The sequence below is a fragment of the Anomaloglossus baeobatrachus genome, chromosome 2 (genome assembly GCF_048569485.1).
Source record: "Anomaloglossus baeobatrachus isolate aAnoBae1 chromosome 2, aAnoBae1.hap1, whole genome shotgun sequence".
Lineage (NCBI taxonomy): Eukaryota > Metazoa > Chordata > Amphibia > Anura > Aromobatidae > Anomaloglossus > Anomaloglossus baeobatrachus.
In genome coordinates, this window is record NC_134354.1 from 279,262,541 (window position 1) to 279,285,889 (window position 23,349).

The window sequence follows — 23,349 nt, forward strand, 5'->3', positions numbered from 1 at the left end:
ACTTCCTCAGTCGCCAGGGCATGGACGCAGGGGAATGGTCCCTTCACCCGGACGTGTTTCAGGAAATCTGTCGCCGCCGCTGGGGGGTGCTGGACGTCGACCTAATGGCGTCTCGGCACAACAACAAAGTTCCGGCCTTCATGGCGCGGTCTCGCGATCAAAGAGCTCTAGCGGCAGACGCCCTAGTGCAAGATTGGTCGCAGTTCCGGCTCCCTTATGTGTTTCCACCTCTGGCACTCTTGCCCAGAGTGCTACGCAAGATAAGATCCGATTGCAGCCGCGTCATACTCGTCGCCCCAGACTGGCCGAGGAGGTCGTGGTACCCGGATCTGTGGCATCTCACGGTCGGCCGACCGTGGACACTACCAGACCGGCCAGACCTACTGTCCCAAGGGCCGTTTTTCCATCTGAATTCTGCGGCCCTGAACCTGACTGTGTGGCCATTGAGTCCTGGATCCTAGCGTCTTCAGGATTATCTCAAGGGGTTGTTGCCACCATGAGACAGGCTAGGAAGCCCACGTCTGCTAAGATCTACCACAGAACGTGGAAGATATTCTTATCCTGGTGCTCGGCTCAGGGAGTGTCTCCCTGGCCATTTGCATTGCCTACTTTTCTTTCCTGCAATCTGGGTTAGAAAAGGGCTTGTCGCTCGGCTCCCTGAAAGGGCAAGTCTCGGCGCTATCCGTGTTTTTTCAGAAGCGTCTAGCACAACTTCCTAAGGTGCGCACGTTCCTGCAGGGGGTTTGTCATATCGCTCCCCCGTACAAGCGGCCGTTAGATCCATGGGATCTCAACAGGGTACTAGTTGCTCTCCAGAAGCCGCCCTTCGAGCCTCTGAGGGATGTTTCACTTTCTCGACTATCACAGAAAGTGGCCTTTCTGGTAGCGATCACGTCTCTTCGGAGAGTGTCTGAGCTAGCAGCGCTGTCATCTAAGGCTCCCTTCCTGGTATTCCACCAGGACAAGGTAGTGCTGCGCCCCATTCAGGAGTTTCTCCCTAAGGTGGTATCCTCGTTTCATCTTAATCAGGATATCTTCTTACCATCCTTTTGTCCTCATCCGGTTCATCGGTATGAAAAGGATTTACATTTGTTGGATCTGGTGAGAGCACTCAGAATCTACATTTCCCGCACGGCGCCTCTGCGCCGCTCGGATGCACTCTTTGTCCTTGTCGCTGGTAAGCGCAAAGGGTCGCAGGCTTCCAAATCCACCCTGGCTCGATGGATCAAAGAACCAATTCTTGAAGCCTACCGTTCTGCTGGGCTTCCGGTTCCATCAGGGCTGAAGGCCCATTCTACCAGAGCCGTGGGTGCGTCCTGGGCATTACGACACCAGGCCACGGCTCAACAGGTGTGCCAGGCAGCTACCTGGTCGAGTTTGCACACTTTCACCAAACATTATCAGGTGCATACCTATGCTTCGGCGGACGCCAGCCTAGGTAGAAGAGTCCTGCAGGCGGCAGTTGCCTCCCCGTAGGGGAGGGCTGTCTTTGCAGCTCTAACATGAGGTATTTCTTTACCCACCCAGGGACTGCTTTTGGATGTCCCAATCGTCTGGGTCTCCCAATGGAGCGCCGAAGAAGAAGGGAATTTTGTTACTTACCGTAAATTCCTTTTCTTCTAGCTCCTATTGGGAGACCCAGCACCCGCCCTGTTTCCTTCGGGATTTTTGGTTTTTTCGGGTACACATGTTGTTCATGTTGAACGGTTTTCAGTTCTCCGATGTTACTTCGGAGTGAATTTGTTTAAACCAGTTATTGGCTTTCCTCCTTCTTGCTTTACCACTAAAACTGAGCAGCCCGTGATCCCATGGGGGGTGTATAGCCAGAAGGGGAGGGGCCTTACACTTTTTAGTGTAATGCTTTGTGTGGCCTCCGGAGGCAGTAGCTATACACCCAATCGTCTGGGTCTCCCAATAGGAGCTAGAAGAAAAGGAATTTACGGTAAGTAACAAAATTCCCTTCTTTGATGTGGTTTTGAGTACCTTGAGGGGTGCAGATTTTAGAATGGGGTCACTTTTGGGTATTTTCTGTCACCTAGGACTCTCAAAGTCACTTCAAATGTGATGTGGTCCCTAAAAAAATGGTTTTGTAAATTTTCTTGAAAAAATGGGAAATTGCTGATGAACTTTGACCCCTTATAACTTCCTAACCCCAAAAAATTTTGTTTCAAAAATTGTGATGATGTAAAGTAGACATGTGGGAAATGTTGTTTATTAACTATTTTGTGTGACATAACTCTCTGGTTTATGGGCATAAAAATTAAAAGTTTGAAAATTGCAAAATTTTAATTTTTTTTGTCAAATTTCATATTTTTTCACAAAAAAAAAATAAAAAATATCATCCTAAATTTACCTCTAACATGAAGCCCAATATGTCACGAAAAAACAATCTCAGAATCACCGGGATCCATTGAAGCGTTCCAGAGTTATAGCCTTATAAAGGGACACTGGTCAAAATTGCAAAAAATGGCCTGGGCATTAAGTACAAAACTGGCTTCGTCCTTAAGGGGTTAAAAAAAACCCAAAGATTATTATATTGCATTTTTTGAGGAATTTTACAAAGCTTGCAACTTTTTGTGCTTGAAACAAGTAGAAAAAGTCAATTTTGGGCTTTGCAAAAATGTTTGTGGAAATTTGGAAAATTGCTGCTAAGTTTCCTAAAATGTAAAAAAAAGGTTATTTATTTTATTTATTTATTTTTTTGTGGTGTAACTGTGAAAATAGAGAAGAAAGATTACATACTGCTATTTTCATCTAAAATTCTTGAATTATAATTTTTTTTTTTTTTTACATTACAAAATTGTATTTAACATGGTAAATGTCGTATTTGAAATATAAACATAGGGCGACGTGTGTGGTAGGTTTTTGATTATTTTTGTGCCTTTTTTTTTTTTTTTTTTTTTTTTTACAGACTCAGACAAGCCTTGATGCTGTGTTTTTTGATTGCTAAATGTTTAGCAGGGTACTTGTTTGTTTATGTAAAAACTAGTGTTGAGCGAATACTAAATATTTGTGTTCGGATTATTCGTATTCGAATGACGAACCTAATGCAGGTCAATGGGAAAGATTTCCCAGAAAAATTCTCTGCTTTCCAGGGACTTGCATTAGGTTCATTATTCATGACAAATACTGGAATCAGGGTGGATAAAAATCAATGGTTTTTTTTTAAAAAAATCGTTTTTTTTTTATTTAAATCGGATTTTTTTCAATAAACTGCTTTTTGAGGAAAATATTTTACCATCCAAAGGTTCTTCCATCATGAGCTAAAGCTGAGTTGTTTAACTCAAGTAGAATAAAATCTGTATATGTGTAACATCCATGCTCTTCCAGAGGTTTCTGTAGGATTAGTGGGCAGTTTCTCTCCTATATTATCACAGACGCTCACTTTACTTACGCAGTTCTCAAAAATGAAATTTGACTCCGCAGAGGTCCCAGCCTCTTCTTCACAGCAAAAATATTACAACATGAACAGAGTTGAGAAAAAGACCTTAATCCTATTGTTCTACAAACCTATGAATACAGAATCAACCCCTTCAGTGCCAAGTCCAAGAAGTTAGACATTATGTTTCTGATTGTTTGGAGTGGAATAGATCTGCACAACACAAGAAGAATGTGAATCTAAGTGTGAGGAGGAGTAAGGGCAAGCAGACAAGAAAATGAAAGTGAAACTTTGAGCACAATACTGCAGCATAGCCACAGACAGACAAGTCTGGATCTTTTTGTGTGTACGATCTGAGGTTTATTACATTATTTCCTTATAATGGCAGCAGGCCGTAAAAAGAGACCCAGTTTGGGAATATTTTAATGAAGCTCCTTCGCCTATCGGTAAGGCAGGCATGCGTGCAAAATGCAAACGATGCAACAAAGAGATGCAAGGCCTGGTGGCGTGAATGAGGCAACATCATGAGAAGTGCGGTGATGAAGATGACCAAAGAAACACTTCTGAACAGGCAGGATCTTCAGGTTGTTAAACATTTTTATTGAATCCTATTTCTAAAGACTGAACTGTCATGTGTGAGAAAAATTATATTTCTTATTATTACTGCATGTTACTGTCATTGTTACTGTCATTTGGTACAGTTATGAAGAAAAACAAATAGTCCTTTTGGGGCAGGGGCAGTGATGTGTTGTGTACAATAAGCAGAAATTGTATAATAAACAATAAAATAACAGCATTGACTTTTTGTTTAGGGGAATTCATGGATTCTGGAAACTATCCACATCCAAGATCACCATCATCTTGTTCTACAGTTTCAGAGTTATCCATCCAGGATAGTGTTTCATTAGCAGCAGCATCATCATCAGACACCCACAGCCACATATCAGCATCACCCAAAAGGAAGAAAAAACCTTTACCTCCTGGAACCACCATAGATAGATAGGTTTGTGATAAGAACTAGCAGATTAGAAAAAGAGTTGATTGATGAAAAAATTGCCCAGTTTATTTATGCAACGAACTCTTCTTTCCGTCTGACTGAGAACCCACATTTCATTAATATGGTTCAGTCACTGAGACCAGGATACAGTCCACCCAGCAGAGCTGATGTTGCAGGGAAACTGCTGGATCAAGTGTAAGACAGAGAAATGGAGCAATGTGCAACAGCTCTGGAGGGTAAAATTGTTAACCTAAGTATTGATGGGTGGAGTAATGTCCACAATGATCCCATTGTATGTGCTTGTATAACAGAAGAAGGTAAAGTCTTCCTTGCACAAACAACTGATACGTCAGGAAATGCACACACAGCAGAATACTTACAAGAAGTGGCAGTAAAAGCTATAACGACGTGAACAAAAATTCAAATGTCTAGTACGCAGTTTGGTCACTGACAATGCTGCAAACGTATCCAAGATGAGAAGAGATTTAGAAGAGCAGGGAGGGAATACAAAGCTGCTAATAACATATGGTTGCAGTGCTCATTTGCTGCACCTCTTAGCCAAAGACTTAAGTGTTCCAGAAATAAAGGCTAATGTTGAAATTGCTAAATACTTCCGTAATAATCATTTTGCTGCAGCAGCTCTGAAAAGGATGGGTGGAACCAAGCGAACGCTCCCACAAGATGTTAGATGGAACTCTGTGGTGGACTGTTTTGAGCAGTATATCAAAAACTGGCCTATTCTGATGACACTTTGTGAAGAAAATCGAGATAAAATAGATGGCACTGTCACGGCCAAAATCCTCAACATTGGGTTAAGAGAAATGGTGAACATATGCTGAGCTTCCTGAAACCCATCTCAAGCTTTAAACAAAATACAGAAAAATAGCTGTTTTATTGCGGATGCTGTTGAAATTTGGAAGGAACTGAGTGAACACTTAAAAACAGAACTACACATGGACAGAATTAAATTACAAGCAGTAAACAAACGAATGGGACAAGCACTGACTCCAGCTCATTTTTTTGCAAATATTGTCAATATCCAATATCAGGGTCAAAACCTAAGTGCTGAGGAAGAGGAGTTAGCTATGACATGGGTATCCAGCAATCATCCATCTTTAATGCCAACTATAATAAACTTCAGAGCTAAGGGGGAACCATTCAAGAAATATATGTTTGCTGAAGATATTTTAAGGAAGGTCACACCAGTAAACTGGTGGAAGTCACTTAAGCGCTTGGATTTAGAGACTGTTCAAGTAATGATTTCACTTTTAACAGCAGTAGCTTCTTCTGCAGGCGTTGAAAGAATATTCTCTTCCTTTGGACTCATTCATACTAAATTGAGAAATCGGTTGGGACCCAATAAAGCAGGAAAGCTTGGTTTTCTTTTCCAGATTATGAATAGGAACAAAGAAGAAGATGATGATGATGAAGATGACGACAAGTGAGCTACAGAGGACAGCAGGGACAGTAGTATTTAAGTTTTTCATGTGTCGGCTGGGCTGACAGTCTAAGTTTCTTAAAATATATATATATATATATATTTTATTTAGCCAAATTAGTTAACAAACATGGATGTTTGTTTAAGCAAATAACTTATGCTGTAATGTTGTTATTAATTCAGTTGAATAAATCTATTTAAATTGTTATTAAGGTCAGGATTATTTTTCTCCTTCCTAAGTACAACAGAACAGTGGTGTCCAAATATGAATGATTAACCCATTAAACTGGGGAGAAAAAGTAATATAAAAAGGGATTCTAAAAATCTTCATCTGCTTGCATGTTAAAGTAGCAAGAACTAGTTTAGGTAGAAACTTTGATTTAAATCACTGATTTAAATCAAGCCTTACTGACTAGTGATTTAAATCGTGATTTAAATTGGATAGATTTAAATCAAATCCACCCTGACTGGAATAGTGCTAGGTATTCGGTACAATAATCCAAACCCAAATATTTAGTATTCGCTCAGTACTAGTAAAGACTACATGTGGAGATTGACTGCATCAAAACCTTGCTGTGCCTACAAGTGTCTGAGCATATATATATACAGTGCATAATATACATTGTATTCTATACACATCATACCTAATATAATATTCTTGCTTCAACTAATTGCAATTATCTGTTTATTTTGTATTTTATTTTTCAGTCGATATTTGGTCTGTGGGCTGTATAATGGCTGAGCTTCTGACAGGTCGTACCCTTTTCCCAGGCACAGATCGTATCCTTTAAACCATATGACATATGTTCTAATAACAATTTTTTTTTTTTTTTTTTTTTATCTGCAATCTTCACTACTTCTAAAACGGTTTCATGTTTACAATAAGATTTCCTACCAGGAAGAAATGAGTTAGTGTGTCTAAATAAATTATTTGAAATGTCCTGTTTCTCATTTGTGCCATTATTATTGAATTCTCTTGGTAGGTATTATGCAAAAAGGGTAGGTTTTTATATCATGGAAAGTTTATATAATGTATAATGAAATTATTTATATAGATATATTTTATTTTTTTTCCCTTGGAATAGCCTTCTACACATGTGCATTGTATATCTCTGGACTGAATCATTCAACTGCAGTAAAGCGCAGACCGCAAACGACCCCTGCATTGGGCTGCGATCGTCACAGGGTCTGTGCCTACAATCCACGAAAAGCAGCACACAGAGGGAACGGCGGACAGGTGAGAAGAAGCGGGTTTTTTTTTTTTTTTTAAGTGTGTGTATGTAAGCAACAACATAATAGAGGGTATTGTGAGAGGATGGGACATTGCTACAAGAAGGGAACTAGGAAGGGGACGTAACTACAACAAGAAAACAAGAATGCACACATTACTACAGGATGGGTACAAGGATGGGCACATTACTGCAGGCGACATGATGGGCACAAAGATGTGTGAAGGAGGCCCCACTCAGGGGTATCTGTTGACTGAGGCACTACCTTTTTCTGCTGACTTTTCCCTGAATAGATATAGCCAGAACTGAGTGTATCACTCAGCTCTTCGAGACAATATTTCTAAAGCACTTGAAGGATACAGGTCACTACTGAAAACACAATCATAGGCCACTCTGGTTCTGGGTCTGGTGGTAGTGTAAAATAATCTTTGGCTCTTGGCAGCTTGTGACATACTTATCTGGGTTCTTTTCTTCTTAGAGCTGTCCCCTACTCTAATTTCTCTTCAGGATAGGTAGTGCCTGAGATTTCCAGTCACCTCTTTGACCTATACACCTTGCTAAGTTCATTCAGAGGCCTAACTGTAGACCAGTCTCCTCACGGGGATTTTTATCAGGCTCCATAACCTTCCTGTAGGTGGCTTAACTCTGTTACTAGAGCTGTCCCCCTCTTGAGTTGATAAATTAAGCACGTTTCTTTTGGAATCAATTTGGTTATTGGAAAACTTTCCGGAAAAATGCTGAAGATCCCCATAGACGTCCATTATACTCGGTTAAAGAGTCGAGCCTGTCCGAGCTTCAAAATGCTCGTTACGAGTACTAAGCACTTGATCATAGTAGTTATTGCTCATCAGTTGTCCTTTTGTCTCCTATTTGAAAATGTCATAACGATGTACACTTCAGAACAGTGACAAAGTAGGAGAATTTGCTAACTAAAACTGTCACTCAAGAAGTACCCTCCCTGACCCACCTCCACCCAGCAATAAGGAATTAATGAGACTGCAGAGTTATGTGTTGTTCAAAACACAACGTGAAAATAGACCCTCAGGAAAAAACAGCTCACCTATTACAGAGGCTTTTCTTTATCGTTCCTTTGGGAGACCCAGACCTTGGGTGTTTAGCTTCTGCCTCAGGAGGACACACAAAGTACTACACTTAAAAGTGTAGCTCCTCCCTCTGAGCTTAACACCCCCTGGTAGCCAGTCCTAGCCAGTTTATCGCTTTGTGTTGAGGAGGTCATACATCCACACATGCATTCTCATCTGATTGTTTGACTTTTGGAAAGAGTTTGAAGAAAAGCGGGTCCATGTCTGGACTCCCGGCATGTCCCTTCTCACCCCACTGTGTCGGCGGTGTTGTTAAGGTTGATTTACAAGGCTGCAGCCTTACATGCCGCACTCCTTCACCATCCCTTCTGGGCTCTGGCTTGAAGTGGGAGCCAGCACGGTCTCCATGCCTGGCAGGAGTCCGGTCTCCATCCACAGCCCCTTGAGGATTCTGTTGGACCGGAGCACTCATCCCCAGGGACATGGCCCTGCGTCTCAGCAGCTAAGTACCTGAGACGTTTGTTGGGGGTCCCGGTTCTTTATTGTAAGGGGAGAGTATGCTGTATGTGATTGTTTTAACTTTTCCGGCGGGTTCTCTAGCTTTTGCCTGAGAACCGCGCCGATGGTGCCTGCTTGTCGGCCTCGCCGCTTAAATTTAGGCCCTGGCTTCGCCGGAGGCCTAGTTTCCATTTTCCTGCCCTCGCATGTCACTCATGCAGAGGGACAGGTTCGGCTCCTCCCGGCGGCCGTTCTACACAGGGGAGGGACACTCCCCACTGCTGGGGCATCCCTCCTTCCCTGCAGGTCTCTATAGCCCTCCAGTTCCCGCTCTTTTCTAGGAACGCCCTCTTCTCAGGCAGAGTTCACTCTGCTCTGGGACATCCTGCATTCTGCATCTCTGCTGAGGTGCTGCGACTGGGGGACCGGGCTTCGGGATCTGGAGGGCACACAACACCGCGCTCAGCGGTCTGGTAAGCCACAGCCGGTCTCCGGTTGTGGACCTCTGTATATTCTCCCTGGGGTTCATTCTCTGCAATGCCCCCACTCCAGCAGCAACACAAGGAGCAAGGCTCCAAAGCTTTATCTCACGGCTACAGGATAGAATTCTTTTCCAGCCCTCCAAACAGATTTTTTCTCTCAACTCCCCCCTGCTCCAAGGCCGCCGCCTTCTCGCAGGCCGTGGCGTCCTTGCAGGCAAACGGAGTGATTGTCTCAGTTCCCGCTCAGGAACGGTTCAGAGGTTTTTACTCAAATCTCTTCCTAGTTCCAAAAAAGGACGGTACCTTCCGGCCCATCCTGGATCTCAAGCTTCTCAACAAGCATGTCCGGGTGCGGCATTTTCGCATGGAGTCTCTGCGATCAGTCATTGCCTCTATGACCCAAGGGGAGTTCCTGGCGTCCATCGACATCAGAGATGCCTATCTACATGTGCCAATCGCAGTGTCACATCAGCGTTGGTTACGTTTTGCGATAGGAGAGGATCATTTCCAATTCGTGGCTCTCCCCTTCGGGTTAGCCACGGCCCCTCGGGTATTCACCAAGGTGTTTCGCTCACTCTCTCCACCCTAGCCCAATTCGGGTGGATTGTCAATCTTCCTAAATCCACTCTGACTCCGACTCAGAGTCTCACGTACCTAGGGATGCAGTTCGAGACTTTGCCGGCACTTGTGAAGTTGCCCTTAATCAAACAGCAGTCTCTCCGGCTAGCGGTGCGCTCTCTCCTGAGGCCCCGCCGTTATTCCCTCAGGCGCCTGATGCAGGTGCTGGGTCAAATGGTGGCTTCCATGGAGGCGGTTCCCTTTGCCCAGTTCCATCTGCGTCCTCTGCAGCTGGACATTCTCCGCTGTTGGGACAAGCGGCCTTCCTCCTTACAGAGGTTAGTGGCTCTGTCGCCACGGACCAGGAGCTCTCTTCAGTGGTGGCTTCGACCCCCTCTCCCTGTCCCAAGGGCGCTCCTTCCTGGCTCCGTCCTGGGTGATTCTCACCACGGATGCCAGCCTATCTGGCTGGGGAGCGGTACATCTCCACCACAGAGCTCAGGGCACTTGGACTCCGTCCGAGTCAGCCCTTTCAATCAATGTGCTGGAAACCAGAGCTGTGCTTCTAGCTCTCCTAGCCTTTCACCACCTGTTGGCGGGCAGGCACATTCGAGTCCAGTCAGACAACGCGACAGCGGTTGCCTACATCAATCACCAAGGGGGGACACGCAGCCACCTGGCAATGTTGGAGGTCCAACGCATTCTTCAATGGGCGGAGGACTCCAAGTCCACCATATCCGCAGTCCACATCCCTGGCGTAGAAAACTGGGAGGCAGATTATCTCAGCCGTCAATCCGTGGACGATGGCGAGTGGTCCCTGCACCCGACAGTGTTTCAGTCAATCTGCCGCAAGTGGGACACTCCGGACGTGGACCTAATGGCATCCCGTCACAACAACAAGGTTCCGGTTTACGTGGCTCGCTCCCACGATCCTCAGGCCTTCGCCGCGGACGCTCTGGTTCAAGACTGGTCCCAGTTTCGTCTGTCCTACGTGTTTCCCTCTCTAGCTCTCTTGCCCAGAGTCCTGCGCAAGATCAGAATGGAGGGCCGTCGAGTCATCCTCATTGCACATCTTCCCGACCGTCCAGACCTGCTCTCGTAAGGTCCGTTTTTCCGCCCGAATTCTGCGGCACTCAAATTGACGGCGTGGCTCTCGAGTCCTGGATTTTGACGGCTTTTGGTATTCCTCCTGAAGTCATCTCCACTATGACTCGGGCCCGTAAGTCTTCCTCCGTCAAGATCTATCACAGGACTTGGAAAATTTTCCTGTCCTGGTGTCGCTCTTCCGGCCATTCTCCTTGGCCATTCTCGTTGCCGACCCTTCTGTCTTTTTTACAGTCCGGTCTGCAGCTAGGACTGTCCCTCAACTCTCTCAAGGGACAAGTCTCAGCTCTATCAGTGCTGTTCCAGCGGCGTCTCGCCCGGCTGGCTCAGGTCCGCACCTTCATGCAAGGTGCGTCTCACATCATTCCGTCTTATCGGCGGTCCTTGGATCCCTGGGACCTTAACTTGGTCCTCACGGTATTGCAGAAACCCCCTTTCGAGCCCCTTAGGGAAGTTTCTTTGTATCGTCTTTCTCAAAAGGTGGCCTTTCTAGTTGCCATAACTTCTCTCAGGAGGGTCTCTGATTTGGCTGCGCTCTCCTCTCGGAGTCACCTTTTTTGTTTTTTCACCAAGACAAGGTAGTTCTCCGTCCGACCCCGGACTTTCTTCCTAAGGTGGTCTCTCCCTTCCACCTTAACCAGGATATTTCCTTGCCTTCCTTCTGTCCGGCCCCTGTTCATCGCTTTGAGAAAGCGCTGCATACTCTAGATCTGGTGCGTGCTCTCTGGATCTATGTGTCTCGCACCGCTGCGCTTAGGCGGTGCACCTCTCTTTTTGTGCTAACCACAGGGCGGCGCAAGGGTCTCTCTGCTTCTAAGTCGACCTTGGCCCGTTGGATTAGATTGACCATTTCGGACGCCTACCAGAGTACTCAAGTGCCTCCCCCGCCGGGGATCAAAGCACACTCGACCAGAGCTGTCGGTGCCTCTTGGGCTTTTAGGCACCAGGCTACGGCTCAGCAAGTCTGTCAGGCTGCCACTTGGACTAGCCTGCATACCTTTTCGAAGCACTACCAAGTGCATGCTCATGCTTCGGCAGATGCGAGCTTGGGCAGACGCATCCTTCAGGCGGCTGTCGCCCACTTGTGAAGTTAGGCTCTGCCTACTTCTTAGTTTTTTTTTTGTTTATTCCTACCCAGGGACAGCTTTGGAATGTCCCATGGTCTGGGTCTCCCAAAGGAACGATAAAGAAAAAGAGAATTTTGTTACTTACCGTAAATTCTTTTTCTTAGTTCCGTATTGGGAGACCCAGCTCCCTCCCTGTTGCCTGTTGGCAATTTTCTTGTTCCGTGTGTTATCACCGGCTGTTGTCGTGGACAGAGTCTCCGGTTGTTCCGGTTCTTACTCAGTTCTACTTGTGGGTGGCTATTCTCCTTCAGCTTTTGCACTAAACTGGCTAGGACTGGCTACCAGGGGGTGTATAAGCTCAGAGGGAGGAGCTACACTTTTTAGTGTAGTACTTTGTGTGTCCTCCGGAGGCATAAGCTAAATACCCATGGTCTGGGTCTCCCAATACGGAACAATAAGAGAATTTACGGTAAGTAACAAAATTCTCTTTTTTTGATCCATGGCACAAACTTGTAAGCATAAGGCTTGGGAACACACATGCATATGGCATCCGATATGAGAGCATCGGCTACGATATGCTAATGACCCTCGGCTCCTGCTCTGGTGCGAGCTTCAGCCAAGTGTCATTATACTGTAATTCGATCCTGCGATCAGATCACAGCTGCAGAGGAGAGGGAGGGAGTAATCTCACAATCTCCTCCATTATCAGCTTATTTGATTATCACACTGCACTCCAGTGTCATCAGAGTCCAGTGTGATAGACTTGTATGGTGCGAGTGAATGCAGATCGGATTACACCCGTAGCATGTTGCGTTTGTTTGTTTTTTTCCGTCCAATTAGGGCAGAGAAAAAGAATTGCAGATGGGGATGGGCCCATAGAGTAAATGGGTCCAAATGTAATGCAATTTTTTTTTTTTTTTTTTTCACTCGAGCTGTTTTACCCAGTGTACTAGCCCTTAACAGTAAAAATGGGAATAGGAATAGTCCACTCAGTATAGATATTTTTTATTTTAGCAGCATTTTTAAAAATCAGAAAATATGATCCATATAGAAAGTGTAATAGTAAAAAATGACTGCATTAACCAATATGTTTCCAACATATACTTGTACTTAATTAAAGGAAACTGTTACAAGATTTGGCGACTAAGCTGTGGCCACCACCACTGGGCTCTTGTATACAGAATTCTAACACGCTATATATGAGTCCAGGTCTGCTGTGTACAACGTAAATATCACTTTAAAACACTCTCATGGGGCGGGGCGGTGCAGACTGGTCAGATGGGTGTGTCCCTTATCCAGTGTACCGGCGTCTCCTCTTTCGGCCATCTTTGTCCTTCTGAAGCCGCGGTGCATGACGCGTCCTATGTCATCCACACTATCCGGCATTGAGGTCCCGCGCAGGCGCACTACTATACTTTGATCTGCCCTGCTCTGCGCAGGACCTCCATGCCGGCTAGTGTGGATGACATCGGACGCGTCATGCACCGCGGCTTCAGAAGGAGGAGGACAAAGATAGTCGAAAGAGGAGGCGCCGGAGAACGGAAACACCCATCCGACCAGTCAGCATCGCCCGTTAGGTGAGTATTATAAAGTGATTTTTACGTTCTACACAGCGGCCTGGGCTCTTATATACAGTATGTTAGAATGCTGTATATAAGAGCCCACTGTTGGTTGCCGCAGCTTATAGTCGCCAAATCTGGTGACAGGTTCCCTTTAAGCAGTACTTTCTAGAAGGATTATGTTTTCAGCTTTTTAAAAATGCTGGTAAAATACCTGGTGGGAGGAGCAACCAGTTTTCTCCTTAGTGGCAGCCGTTATGACTCAGTCCATGTGTCCCTTAATGAACGTGGCAAAAAAAGGATTTTATGGTAAGTAGTAATAATTTATCTGTCTGACAAATTAGTAAATTATATAGCATTGTCATGGTATTATTACTGCTTTTTCTCGTACAGGTACTGTGATATTTTTCGGTAATTTATGCTAACCATTTTTTATATTACTGAAGGAAATGCAGCCATATAAGCTGTCATTGCATCTCAAAAACTGGTGGTAAAATTTACTTTTATTGAATGTTACTACTGTTATATGTGGATAGTTGGAGAGACTGAATCCAAAAATGTTATCCTTACCTCTCTGAGCTCTTTCACTTCCCAGCAGTTAGCCTGAATGTGCTTTTATTATAATGCACCCTGAAGATCCCAAACTATAAGCCAACAGTACAGGATTCTTAGATCACTCGTTAGCATTTGCTGGCAATGGCTGGGATTGCAAGTGCAGATTTAAGATTGGCATCCTTGGAATCTGTCTTTACTGGTATCCAGGCATTTTGAGTAGTTTAGAACTGTGTTTTGTGGTAATAGATTAACTTTACAATTTGTATGAAAATTGACCTCCAAGTTTAATTTATCTCTACTGTGTGTACAGTCATTCAATTGTATTATGTAATGAAATTGTTATAGTTATTATGAAAATAAGCAAGTTTTCAATTCACTTGACTTTCCTGTCTCCTGTCATTTTGCTCTGAGAATCTTTATCTTGCATAGTTTGATAGTTTGTTGTCAGTGATTGCTCACCAGAGCCTGGCAAGTATGTGCAGTAGCGTTCCATGGTGAGGAGTTAACTCCTAAGATACTAGTCAGCCCTCTTTATCCCATTGATTGTCCTACAGCAAGTAGTTGCTTACTCCACGCTCTATTGCAAAATCACAAACCCAAGCAATTTCTCTATTCATTGCTCAAGTCCCTGTGCTCTTTAATATGCAAATATACGACAGCCATGTAAACTTAAAAAGCACATACAGACGTGGTCAGCGTTGCAAGCGAAAACTCATTACAAAGCTGCTGAACAAGGACGCTCTCTCAAGACTGATTACCCATTGTCCAGCAACACAGAGGTGGAGGAGGCTGTGGAGCAGTGTATTGCTGAACACGCAAGTTAAGAATAATCCTTTTAATAAGCAAATCCTTCTTTCAACAATATTCTATAGGTTATTGTTGCCTTTCTGTCTTTGACGTTGAAGTATTTACAAACACAAGGAAGTGATACTTGGTGTCCGTTTATACAAACCAACCACCATCACTAAATCTTTACCAACCGATGGTCATTTAAGAGCCTGTTTACAGGTACAGACCTAATGAAATAATGTGCAGTAAGCAATCTGTAAGGCTATGTGCACATGGTGCATTTTTGCCACTTTTTTGCCGTGTTTTTTTCTTGCAGCTTTTAGATAAATATGCAAGGATAATCCTGATGCCATCAAAGTCTGGGAATTCTGAAGTGCTATGCACATGTTCAGGATTTTTTTGAAATGAAAGTTTCGCTCATTAATTAGGTGATCAGCAGCCTATTTAAACTGGAAAACTATCTTGAAACAAGCGTCCTAAACAGTTCTTGCTCATGATTATCCTTCAGCCCAATTGCAGCTCAGGATTTTTGACACTTGGCAGATTTATTTATTTATTTATTTATTTTTTTTTGTAACAGTTCTGGACATTTGATTTGGGTTTCCAAAAGACAATACAGATGCAGCACAAGCAATCCACTGTATTATTTCAGGATCGGGAAACCATCTAATGTATGGGACAGATTTCAATAGCATGTGAATGTGTATAAGTACTTTCTCCAGTGACAATTGTCTCTATGTATGTGCTTTGTATATAACTACAAGAACTGACATTTTAAGTTTTATTAATCAAATATTACACCTAAAAGTAATCAACTTTGTAATGTATCTGATCATAAAAATTAGCTTTCTCCTGGAATGCTTTTTAAAGCACCACTCCAGTGTTTAGTGGTTTGTTTTTTGGTTTTTTTTTTCAGTGCTGGTGGGGTGCTTTTAAACCAGAGACCCCCTGTAATTTTCTCACCTCCTGTTTCAATATTTACTAACGTCGCTCTAGTCTCACAACGCCATCTTGTGACAGTCACTTCTGACTGGCTGGACAACAGCCGTTACGTCACAAGCTCTCAATGCATCGCTGAGAGCTAGAACAAGGCTGCCATAAAGATGCATGAAAGTGTGACCTCCAGCATGCTCCATGAAACACTGGCTCTCTAACAGGTTAGAAATCAATGAAACTGGGAATAAGGCCTGTAGCCGCTGGAAAGCGAGTATCAGGCAGGGGGCTCACATTTAAAGTACCTCTCCAGTGGTTCCCCTTACTGAGAATTATAAAAGCACTGACTGTCTTCTATGTAAGGGAGGAGCTAGAGGCAGACAGACCTTCTGGTGCAAGGTCTCCTGAAATGATGGTTATAGCTCTCCATACAATTTTGAGTATCAAAACTCATTGCCTTTTTCAGTAATGTAAAACTATATTCAGTGAATACAGAATTTACCTGTAAATTGAGAACTTTAAGAATAAATGATCAAGCCAGAAGGCTAAAGTAGCATTTCATTAATGAGATATATCACAAAGTTTCTTATTTTCACGTGTAGTGTATATATTTGAGAAATAAATGTAATGTAGAGTAAATATTTAGTTGTAATGGCACTGTGATACTGATTAAAGGGATGTCTTTGGTGAAGAAATCCGCTTTGTGGGTCGTCTTTAATGACCATTTTGAAGTTTCCTGCGAATTAGATTTTGGTGCACAGGGGCTGGACTGTACACCTGGTCTTCTCCCTGTCTGTGATTCCTCTGCTGCCTCCAATCTATGAATGACCTGCCTTCTATATTTGAAATATTAGCAGTGACATAGCCTTTACAGAATAGAGGCAGGTGGAGGGAGGGGCAGAGGAATCACAGACAGGGAGGGCACAATATACATTATTTATACGCTCATTCCTGAACAGACTATTTCCCTGTAAATTATGAGCCCAGTCATAGCTCTCTTCCAACGATGTCTCCATTATCCCCACCATATCATATTCTTCCAACAATATTCTAATTCCGCCATCTTGTTGGTGAGGCTTCTGGATTAGTGTACATGCATGTTATGTATTTCCCTGTAGCTCTATTCGTGCTTAGTGTATTGACTGTCCTAAGCTCTCCTCCATGCCACCTCCAATTTAATTACTTATGCCCAGGTCACTGCCCAGGTCACTATCTGCGCTATCTATCCCTGCTGTATAGTAGTTGCCCTACCCCCAGTCCCTAATCTAAATTAAACTCCTACCACCCTCTATTGCAAATTGGGATTCTGATCTGGCTTATATATCCTGAGTCATATTGCAAAGGATTGTCGAAAATCCACTTGTGACTTTTAGGATCGCTACTTCCAATAGGTGGCGCTGTGCTAGAGTTTGTCTCCTTTACTGGAGAGACAATTTGAATACCACCCTCTAGTCATTTTTTCCCCAGCACAGCAGCACCCTCCCTATTGAGGTGCAGCCCAAATGGTGAATAAAGAACAGCAACAAAGCGGATTTATTCACCAAAGGTATCATTTTAATCTGTATTACAGACCCATTACAACCATGTACAGTATCTACATTATATTACAAAATTGTGCAACAGCTTTTCTTTAAGCAATATTTGTTTTGGGATGTTTTTGTCAATTTAGGTTCAACAGGTTTTTCAGATAGAAATCTACTCCAAACTGGCAACAATATCACTGATCATTATGAATGTGATTAACTCTATATGTATATTTCCTTTTCTGTAAATTGGAAAACTACTGTAAACACTACTTTTGCTACCAAGAAAATGTCATCTTATGATGCCGTAAGCATTTACCTCTTTAGTCCTCATCAACAAGGTCAGTATATGTTAACTTTTGCAAGCTGTCAATCTAGAATGCCTGCTTATTGAGCTTCTGCTGCTTCTTCTGTCGCTTCCAAGTTGGTGACTTTTCTTTGCCTTTAAAGAGAATCGCTCACCAGGTCAAAAGTGACCAGTTTTTGCTATTTTATTGCCGCTGCTTCTCAGAGTTTTTTTATTTTGTTGAAAATCTGCCATACAGTTCTAGATTTATGGGCCTTATTTACTGTTACTTTTTATAGTCATTATTAAAGGGAATCTGTCAGTAGGCTTTTCATACCTCATCTGAGAGCAGCATCCTGAAGCCAACGATGTTCTGACACCATCAGAATTTTTAGATTTTAGAAGCCTTTTAGTAGAGCTGCTTCCCGCCCACACCAGGCTCTCAATAGGAGAGGTGTCTGCTGCATGTGACATTGTAGTCCGAGCAATGACAAGGTCCCTGCTGCTTAAACAGATTGGTCTGTGACAAGACAGGCAGCTCTGAATTTCCTTCCAGCATGCTGGCTTCAGCTTACAGAGCAAAAATCTGCTAACAGATTCCCTTTAGGGGAATATGCATCGATCACAGGGTAATGCAGAGCAGCCTAAAGACATGCTCCCAGAGAAGCCGGTCAGCCATGCCCCTTTGTAAAGACCATAAAAACTAGCACTTAATGAAAAGGCTCAATCTCTGGAGCTATGTGGTGGATTGACAGCATTTTGAAGGGAACAGCAGGAAAAAAAAATCGGTAAGAACTGACCACTTTTAACCTAGTGATCGTCTTTAAGCTGTGGATGAATGATTACATTTTCTTTTTTTCCTTTTGGATTTTGGCATTCATTTTCTTTTCTGTTGTATCATATCCCTGTTTACATTTCCCATCCTTTTTCCACCCATAGAATGCGCAGAGGGCATCTCTACATTTTGGTGGTCTGATCTGTGGCAGCTGCCTCACATATCGCACATTTTCCTTCATAATCCACATGTAGATATTGATCAGCTGAAGCTCATTTTGAGGTTGGTTGGAACCCCTGAGTCAGAGCTCCTGCAGAAAATTTCCTCGGAGGCTGTGAGTGTGTTTAATATGTCATGATGGCTAATACTGCACCTGAGTTACAGTACTCAAGTGTTGATGTTAATTTGACATTCAGACATTACTAATCAATTGTATGAATGTTCTAAAACTAATGAGATTTCCCATTTACTGCTGCCCAGAAATTTTGCACACGTAAAGTCTAAAAATGTGGAAATGCTGAAACAAATCTGTTAAAGGCATTGCATGGTTCATATACCCATGAAATGAAAGCAATCTCTAATTCCAAACTTTATTGGGGGTTGTAGTAACCTTGGAATTAATGAAATAGGCATATCAGGTCATGTTCCCACATAGTGTAATGCCTAAAATGTACATTTATCAGTTCAAGCAAAGAGGATGTGATTTCATGGAAACACATGCCGACTGGCCTTTGAAAGCACTGTGAAACTACATTTATTGGTGCACAGGCCTCCATGGGAAGCAGTTGCTTTTTTAATTATTACATATGTAAAGCGCTGTGGAATAAAAAGCACTATATAAATGCGTAAAATAAATGATTGTATCCTGACACCTGCCTAGCCACTAAAACCACTTCAATGTATGTATAGCATGCTTCCCCTGCATTTTAGCAAGCCATTTTACATGGCAAAGCAATTCCTGACCTAGTATAAAAAGCTGCAGTTGCACCATACAAATTTTGGTTTTTGAATAGTTGGTGTGAGGGGTAGAGGTGTTGATTACACCGGACTAATCCTCCCTCTAATCATGTAAGCAGTTCCTAGTAGGTGTGGGTGACATGCCAGCTTTTGCTTTTTGCAGATATCGCGCATGTACTTCCTCCCTTTGAATGCGCGATAATGTCGTCTGTATGTCCCCAGCTTCAGGGACACACTGCGCATGCCCAGGGAAGTGGCACTCTGGACTCTCCTACAGAGGAGCTCCATATTTACCAGCAGATGACAAAAGGATGATGTTACATCCTCCACGTGTCACCCATGGTACCTATATTTACATTGACTTTTTGTGGAGCTACTTTGCAGCTGTCCCTCTTGGTCACTGCTACCCCCTGAGCATTCACAGTACGCTGCTGAGGCCAGGAATGGTACTGTAGGTTTCATTGCATATTCCTAGGGAGGGAGAACATTACACCTGTGCGCTGTTTGGTAAGAGTCGGCAGTGACGTCACTTGTGCAAACCATGTCGCTTACACCCACATGATTAGAGGAAGATTTAGTCCAGTTATTCAGCACCCCACTAACTAGTCAGCCTGTAATATACAGTGTGAGCAAAGCTTCAAAGTTAATTTTATATTCAGCAATGGCTAAGCCACATAAGGAGGCTTGTTAGGCTATGTGCGCTCGTTGCGTACAGTCACTGCAGAAATTTCTGCAGCGATCTGAAGAGCACACGTGCGCTTCAAATCGCTGCAGAAAATGTCCGTAGTGAAAAAAAAAAGCCGATTCCATGCGCTCTGACTGCAGCTCCTGCCATAGACAGAGCAGCAAATATACAATGTTTAATTTAGTTCAGATGTCTAATACCTGTGTGTGTCTGGTGCTGAGCCTGCTTTCTGGGTTTTTCACCTAAAGGATACATATTACTAATCCTGTAGTAATTCTACAGGTGTTTCGCATAGGTCTTTAAATTGTACCTACAGTTTTTTTGTTTTTTTTTCCCCTCTTAATATATAACAGGGCCTGAAATGTCCTGCAAATCATTCAATGTCAATGTGCTTAAAAGTCCACTGATTTCTCAAAATGTATCAATGTTGCTGCTCAAGAAGCATGAGCGCTGTGCTAATGAACACTAGTCGTTGTACACGTTCATACAAGGGAAGAGTGCTCCTCCTTGAGCAGTGCACATGTGACACATTTTTTGAGCAATCAGCAAGGACCATGACCCCCATCGACACTGGTTTTTCGTCAGTGGAATAACTATAGTCCTATAGGCGTCAGGGGAAATATTTGTATCTTGCCTCCATCCACAACCACCAGCTTGTTGCTGGCATGCATTGGCTCCTGTAGCCTCGATAAAGTCTAGAAAGATAGGGTTCAAGTAGCCTAAAGAAAATATACTATACTGTGCTTGGCCCCCTTCCTACATGCGGTGTTTCAGTAAGTGTGGCATCTGTAATTTTTTTTTTTTCCTTTTACAGATGCCACACGTACCCATTATAACTATTGCAGAGCGAGCATGCTCGTTACTCGATCCAGCATCTGGTTGCTCCGATCCATCTCAAGTACTGAGTAATGGAAGTCATTGGGAAACTTGAGCAGTTTCAAACTCTGATGCTTCAGGCTCGATCGAGTAACGAGCAGTGGTGAGCACGCTCGCTCGCTCATCACTAGTTATAACCTATAGTGCTGCTCACGGTCCGTGTGAACCACACAGAGACATGTCTGTTTTCCTTTTGTTTTTTTCTGGCAGCGGACAACAATGGCCAATACAAGGCTATGGGTCCAAGTAAACACATACAGCATATGGATAGCAACTGTGTGCCGTACATGTTAAACATTGACAGTATGGGAGAAGCTTTGTAATTTACATGGATGGCACACTGGTTTTAAAAATGTACACACTGTTCAACACGGATGGTCAAAACAAACCGTGCTACACATACTGTATGTGGTTTTATACGGGTGTGTGAAGGGGGCCTGCCCACTATACTAACACCAATACTACAGGAATACCTTATGTAGTAATAAACACTGTAATAAGATCAATATTTCTTAATGCCATGACAATATAGTGGTAGATATCAGTTGTATACGGGTGCTGTATAGACCATTCTCACCAACTGAAGTAATTCATTTCCCCTGACCCGCCATGACATCTTCATTCCCTCTACTTTTTTTTTTTAAGAATGTGACAAAATTTTCCTGATTAATTTTATTCACCTCTAACTAGTTTACATAGCGCGCTACATAATAATTTTCCACCCCCACTGCCATATGCTAGTTTTACTTTTTCCTTAACGAACAACTTACCCGTTACCCCTTCTGTTTCCACAAAAGTAAAATGCCTTCACTCTTTTGCCACCATACAGATGTCATGATCGCTTTGTTCCCCATATAATTAGTCCCGTTTGAGACACAATACAATAAGGAACCCTTTGTGCCTCTGTACAATAATGAACCCCCTCCATACTGTAGAAAAAATGGTCCGTTTGCGTCTCATTGCTAAATTATTGCCCCCTTGTGCCTCCACACACTGATATCCCCCTTAGTGCCTTTACTGACTAATGGTATCCGTTTTAGTAACAATTGAAATCAAACTCTCATCACGTTGACTATCGACAGGATCCTTTTTTCTTCAGCGCTCTATTGGGAGACCCAGACGATTGGGGTATAGCTACTGCCCTCCGGAGGCCACACAAAGCACTACACTAAAAAGTGCAAGGCCCCTCCCCTTCTGGCTATACCCCCCCGTGGTATCACGGGTTCTCCAGTTTTCAAGCTTTGTGCGAAGGAGGTCAGACATCCACGCATGGCTCCACAGATTTTAGTCAGCAGTAGCTGCTGACTATTTCGGATGGAAGAAAAGAGGGCCCATATAGGGCCCCCAGCATGCTCCCTTCTCACCCGTGGATGGTGTTGTAAGGTTGAGGTACCTATTGCTGGTACAGGGGCTGGAGCCCCACATGCTGTTTTCCTTCCACATCCCCTTGTAGGGCTCTGTGGAAGTGGGATCCTGCCGGCCTCTAAGCTCTGACGCCGGGCTCCATCCACAGACTCATAGCACCTGATGGATACGGAGCAGGAGTACAATCAGGGACAAGGCCCTGCATCATACAGGTACTCTGTGTCCCCGGCAGGCACAGACACACTCCGGGCTGGCTGGGTGTTGTAGTGCGCCGGGGACCGTAACGATTGAGTTGGTGTTCCTGCAGTTTACTGGGGGACTTTTGTGTTGTGGGAACGCAGCGCCGACCCCCACTGGACCGGCGGCGCTGCTGTGACTTGTAGTGCGCCGGGGACACGCCGACCGCGCTTTTACGGCGGCGGCGTTTATAAATCCAGTCCCCGGCTTTTGCGGCCTAGCTCCGCTTCGTTCCCGCCCCCACCCTGTCAATCAGGGTAGGGGAGAGACGCTGTTTCGCAGCAGCGACGAGGGCTGGAGCCTGATTTACATGCTCCAGCCCTCTCACTAGGCACAGAGGGAAGCAGGCTTCCCGCTCTTAGTCAGGAACGCCCAGGGCCCGCCCCCCCTCCTCTCCCAGGACGCCGGCAGCCATTACATGCAGTCTGGCTAGAGGAAGGACGCAAGGCTCTGGGAGACCTGGACTAGGGGGCTTTTGGAGACCACACACCCGCTCTTAAGCGGGCGGTAAGCGGCATTTCAGCTGGCCCCTCTAGTGCCTCAGTGTGCATTGGTGTACTGTGTCACCAGATATATATATTTATTTATTTCTTGCACTGTGAGGTCGCTTCCTGGCTGGATACCCCAGATCGCTCTGAGGAGGCAGCAACATGTCATCCACAAGACGCAAGGCTGCCAAGGCTAGGGCTGTGTACACTGCGTGTGCTGCATGTGGGGCTGCTCTACCAGCAGGTTCCAAAGATCCCCATTGTGTGCAATGCTCAGATCCGGTGCTGCTTCGCCAGCCGGAGTCCGGAGGGGTAGTGACCCAGGCTGAGACGCTTGTAAGTCCTGCCCCGGTGTCAGGGACAGACTTTGCAGTTTTTGCTGATGGAATGTCTGTGACTATGGCAAAAATCCTTGAAACTTTGCAATCCATGACTGGGGCTCAGTCTATGGACACGGCGAGGTCTCTGTCCTCTAATCCCCCTCAGTTGGAATTAATCCAGACTGCAAGGGGGTCCCCGGCTTCCC

At 44.2% G+C, this 23,349-nt stretch overlaps 1 protein-coding gene across 2 annotated transcripts in view; it reads left to right on the plus strand.

Moving 5' to 3' along the window:
* Window positions 1-23,349, plus strand: part of LOC142291352 (mitogen-activated protein kinase 14) — a 139,323-nt gene that overhangs the window by 89,029 nt on the left and 26,945 nt on the right. Inside the window, exons 8-9 of one of the 2 annotated variants that reach the window (XM_075335821.1) lie at window positions 6,523-6,594; window positions 18,470-18,549. In XM_075335821.1, the coding sequence (XP_075191936.1) occupies window positions 6,523-6,594; window positions 18,470-18,549 (152 nt within the window). The remainder of the gene's footprint in view (window positions 1-6,522; window positions 6,595-18,469; window positions 18,550-23,349) is intronic. The other variant, XM_075335820.1, reaches the window with a different exon arrangement.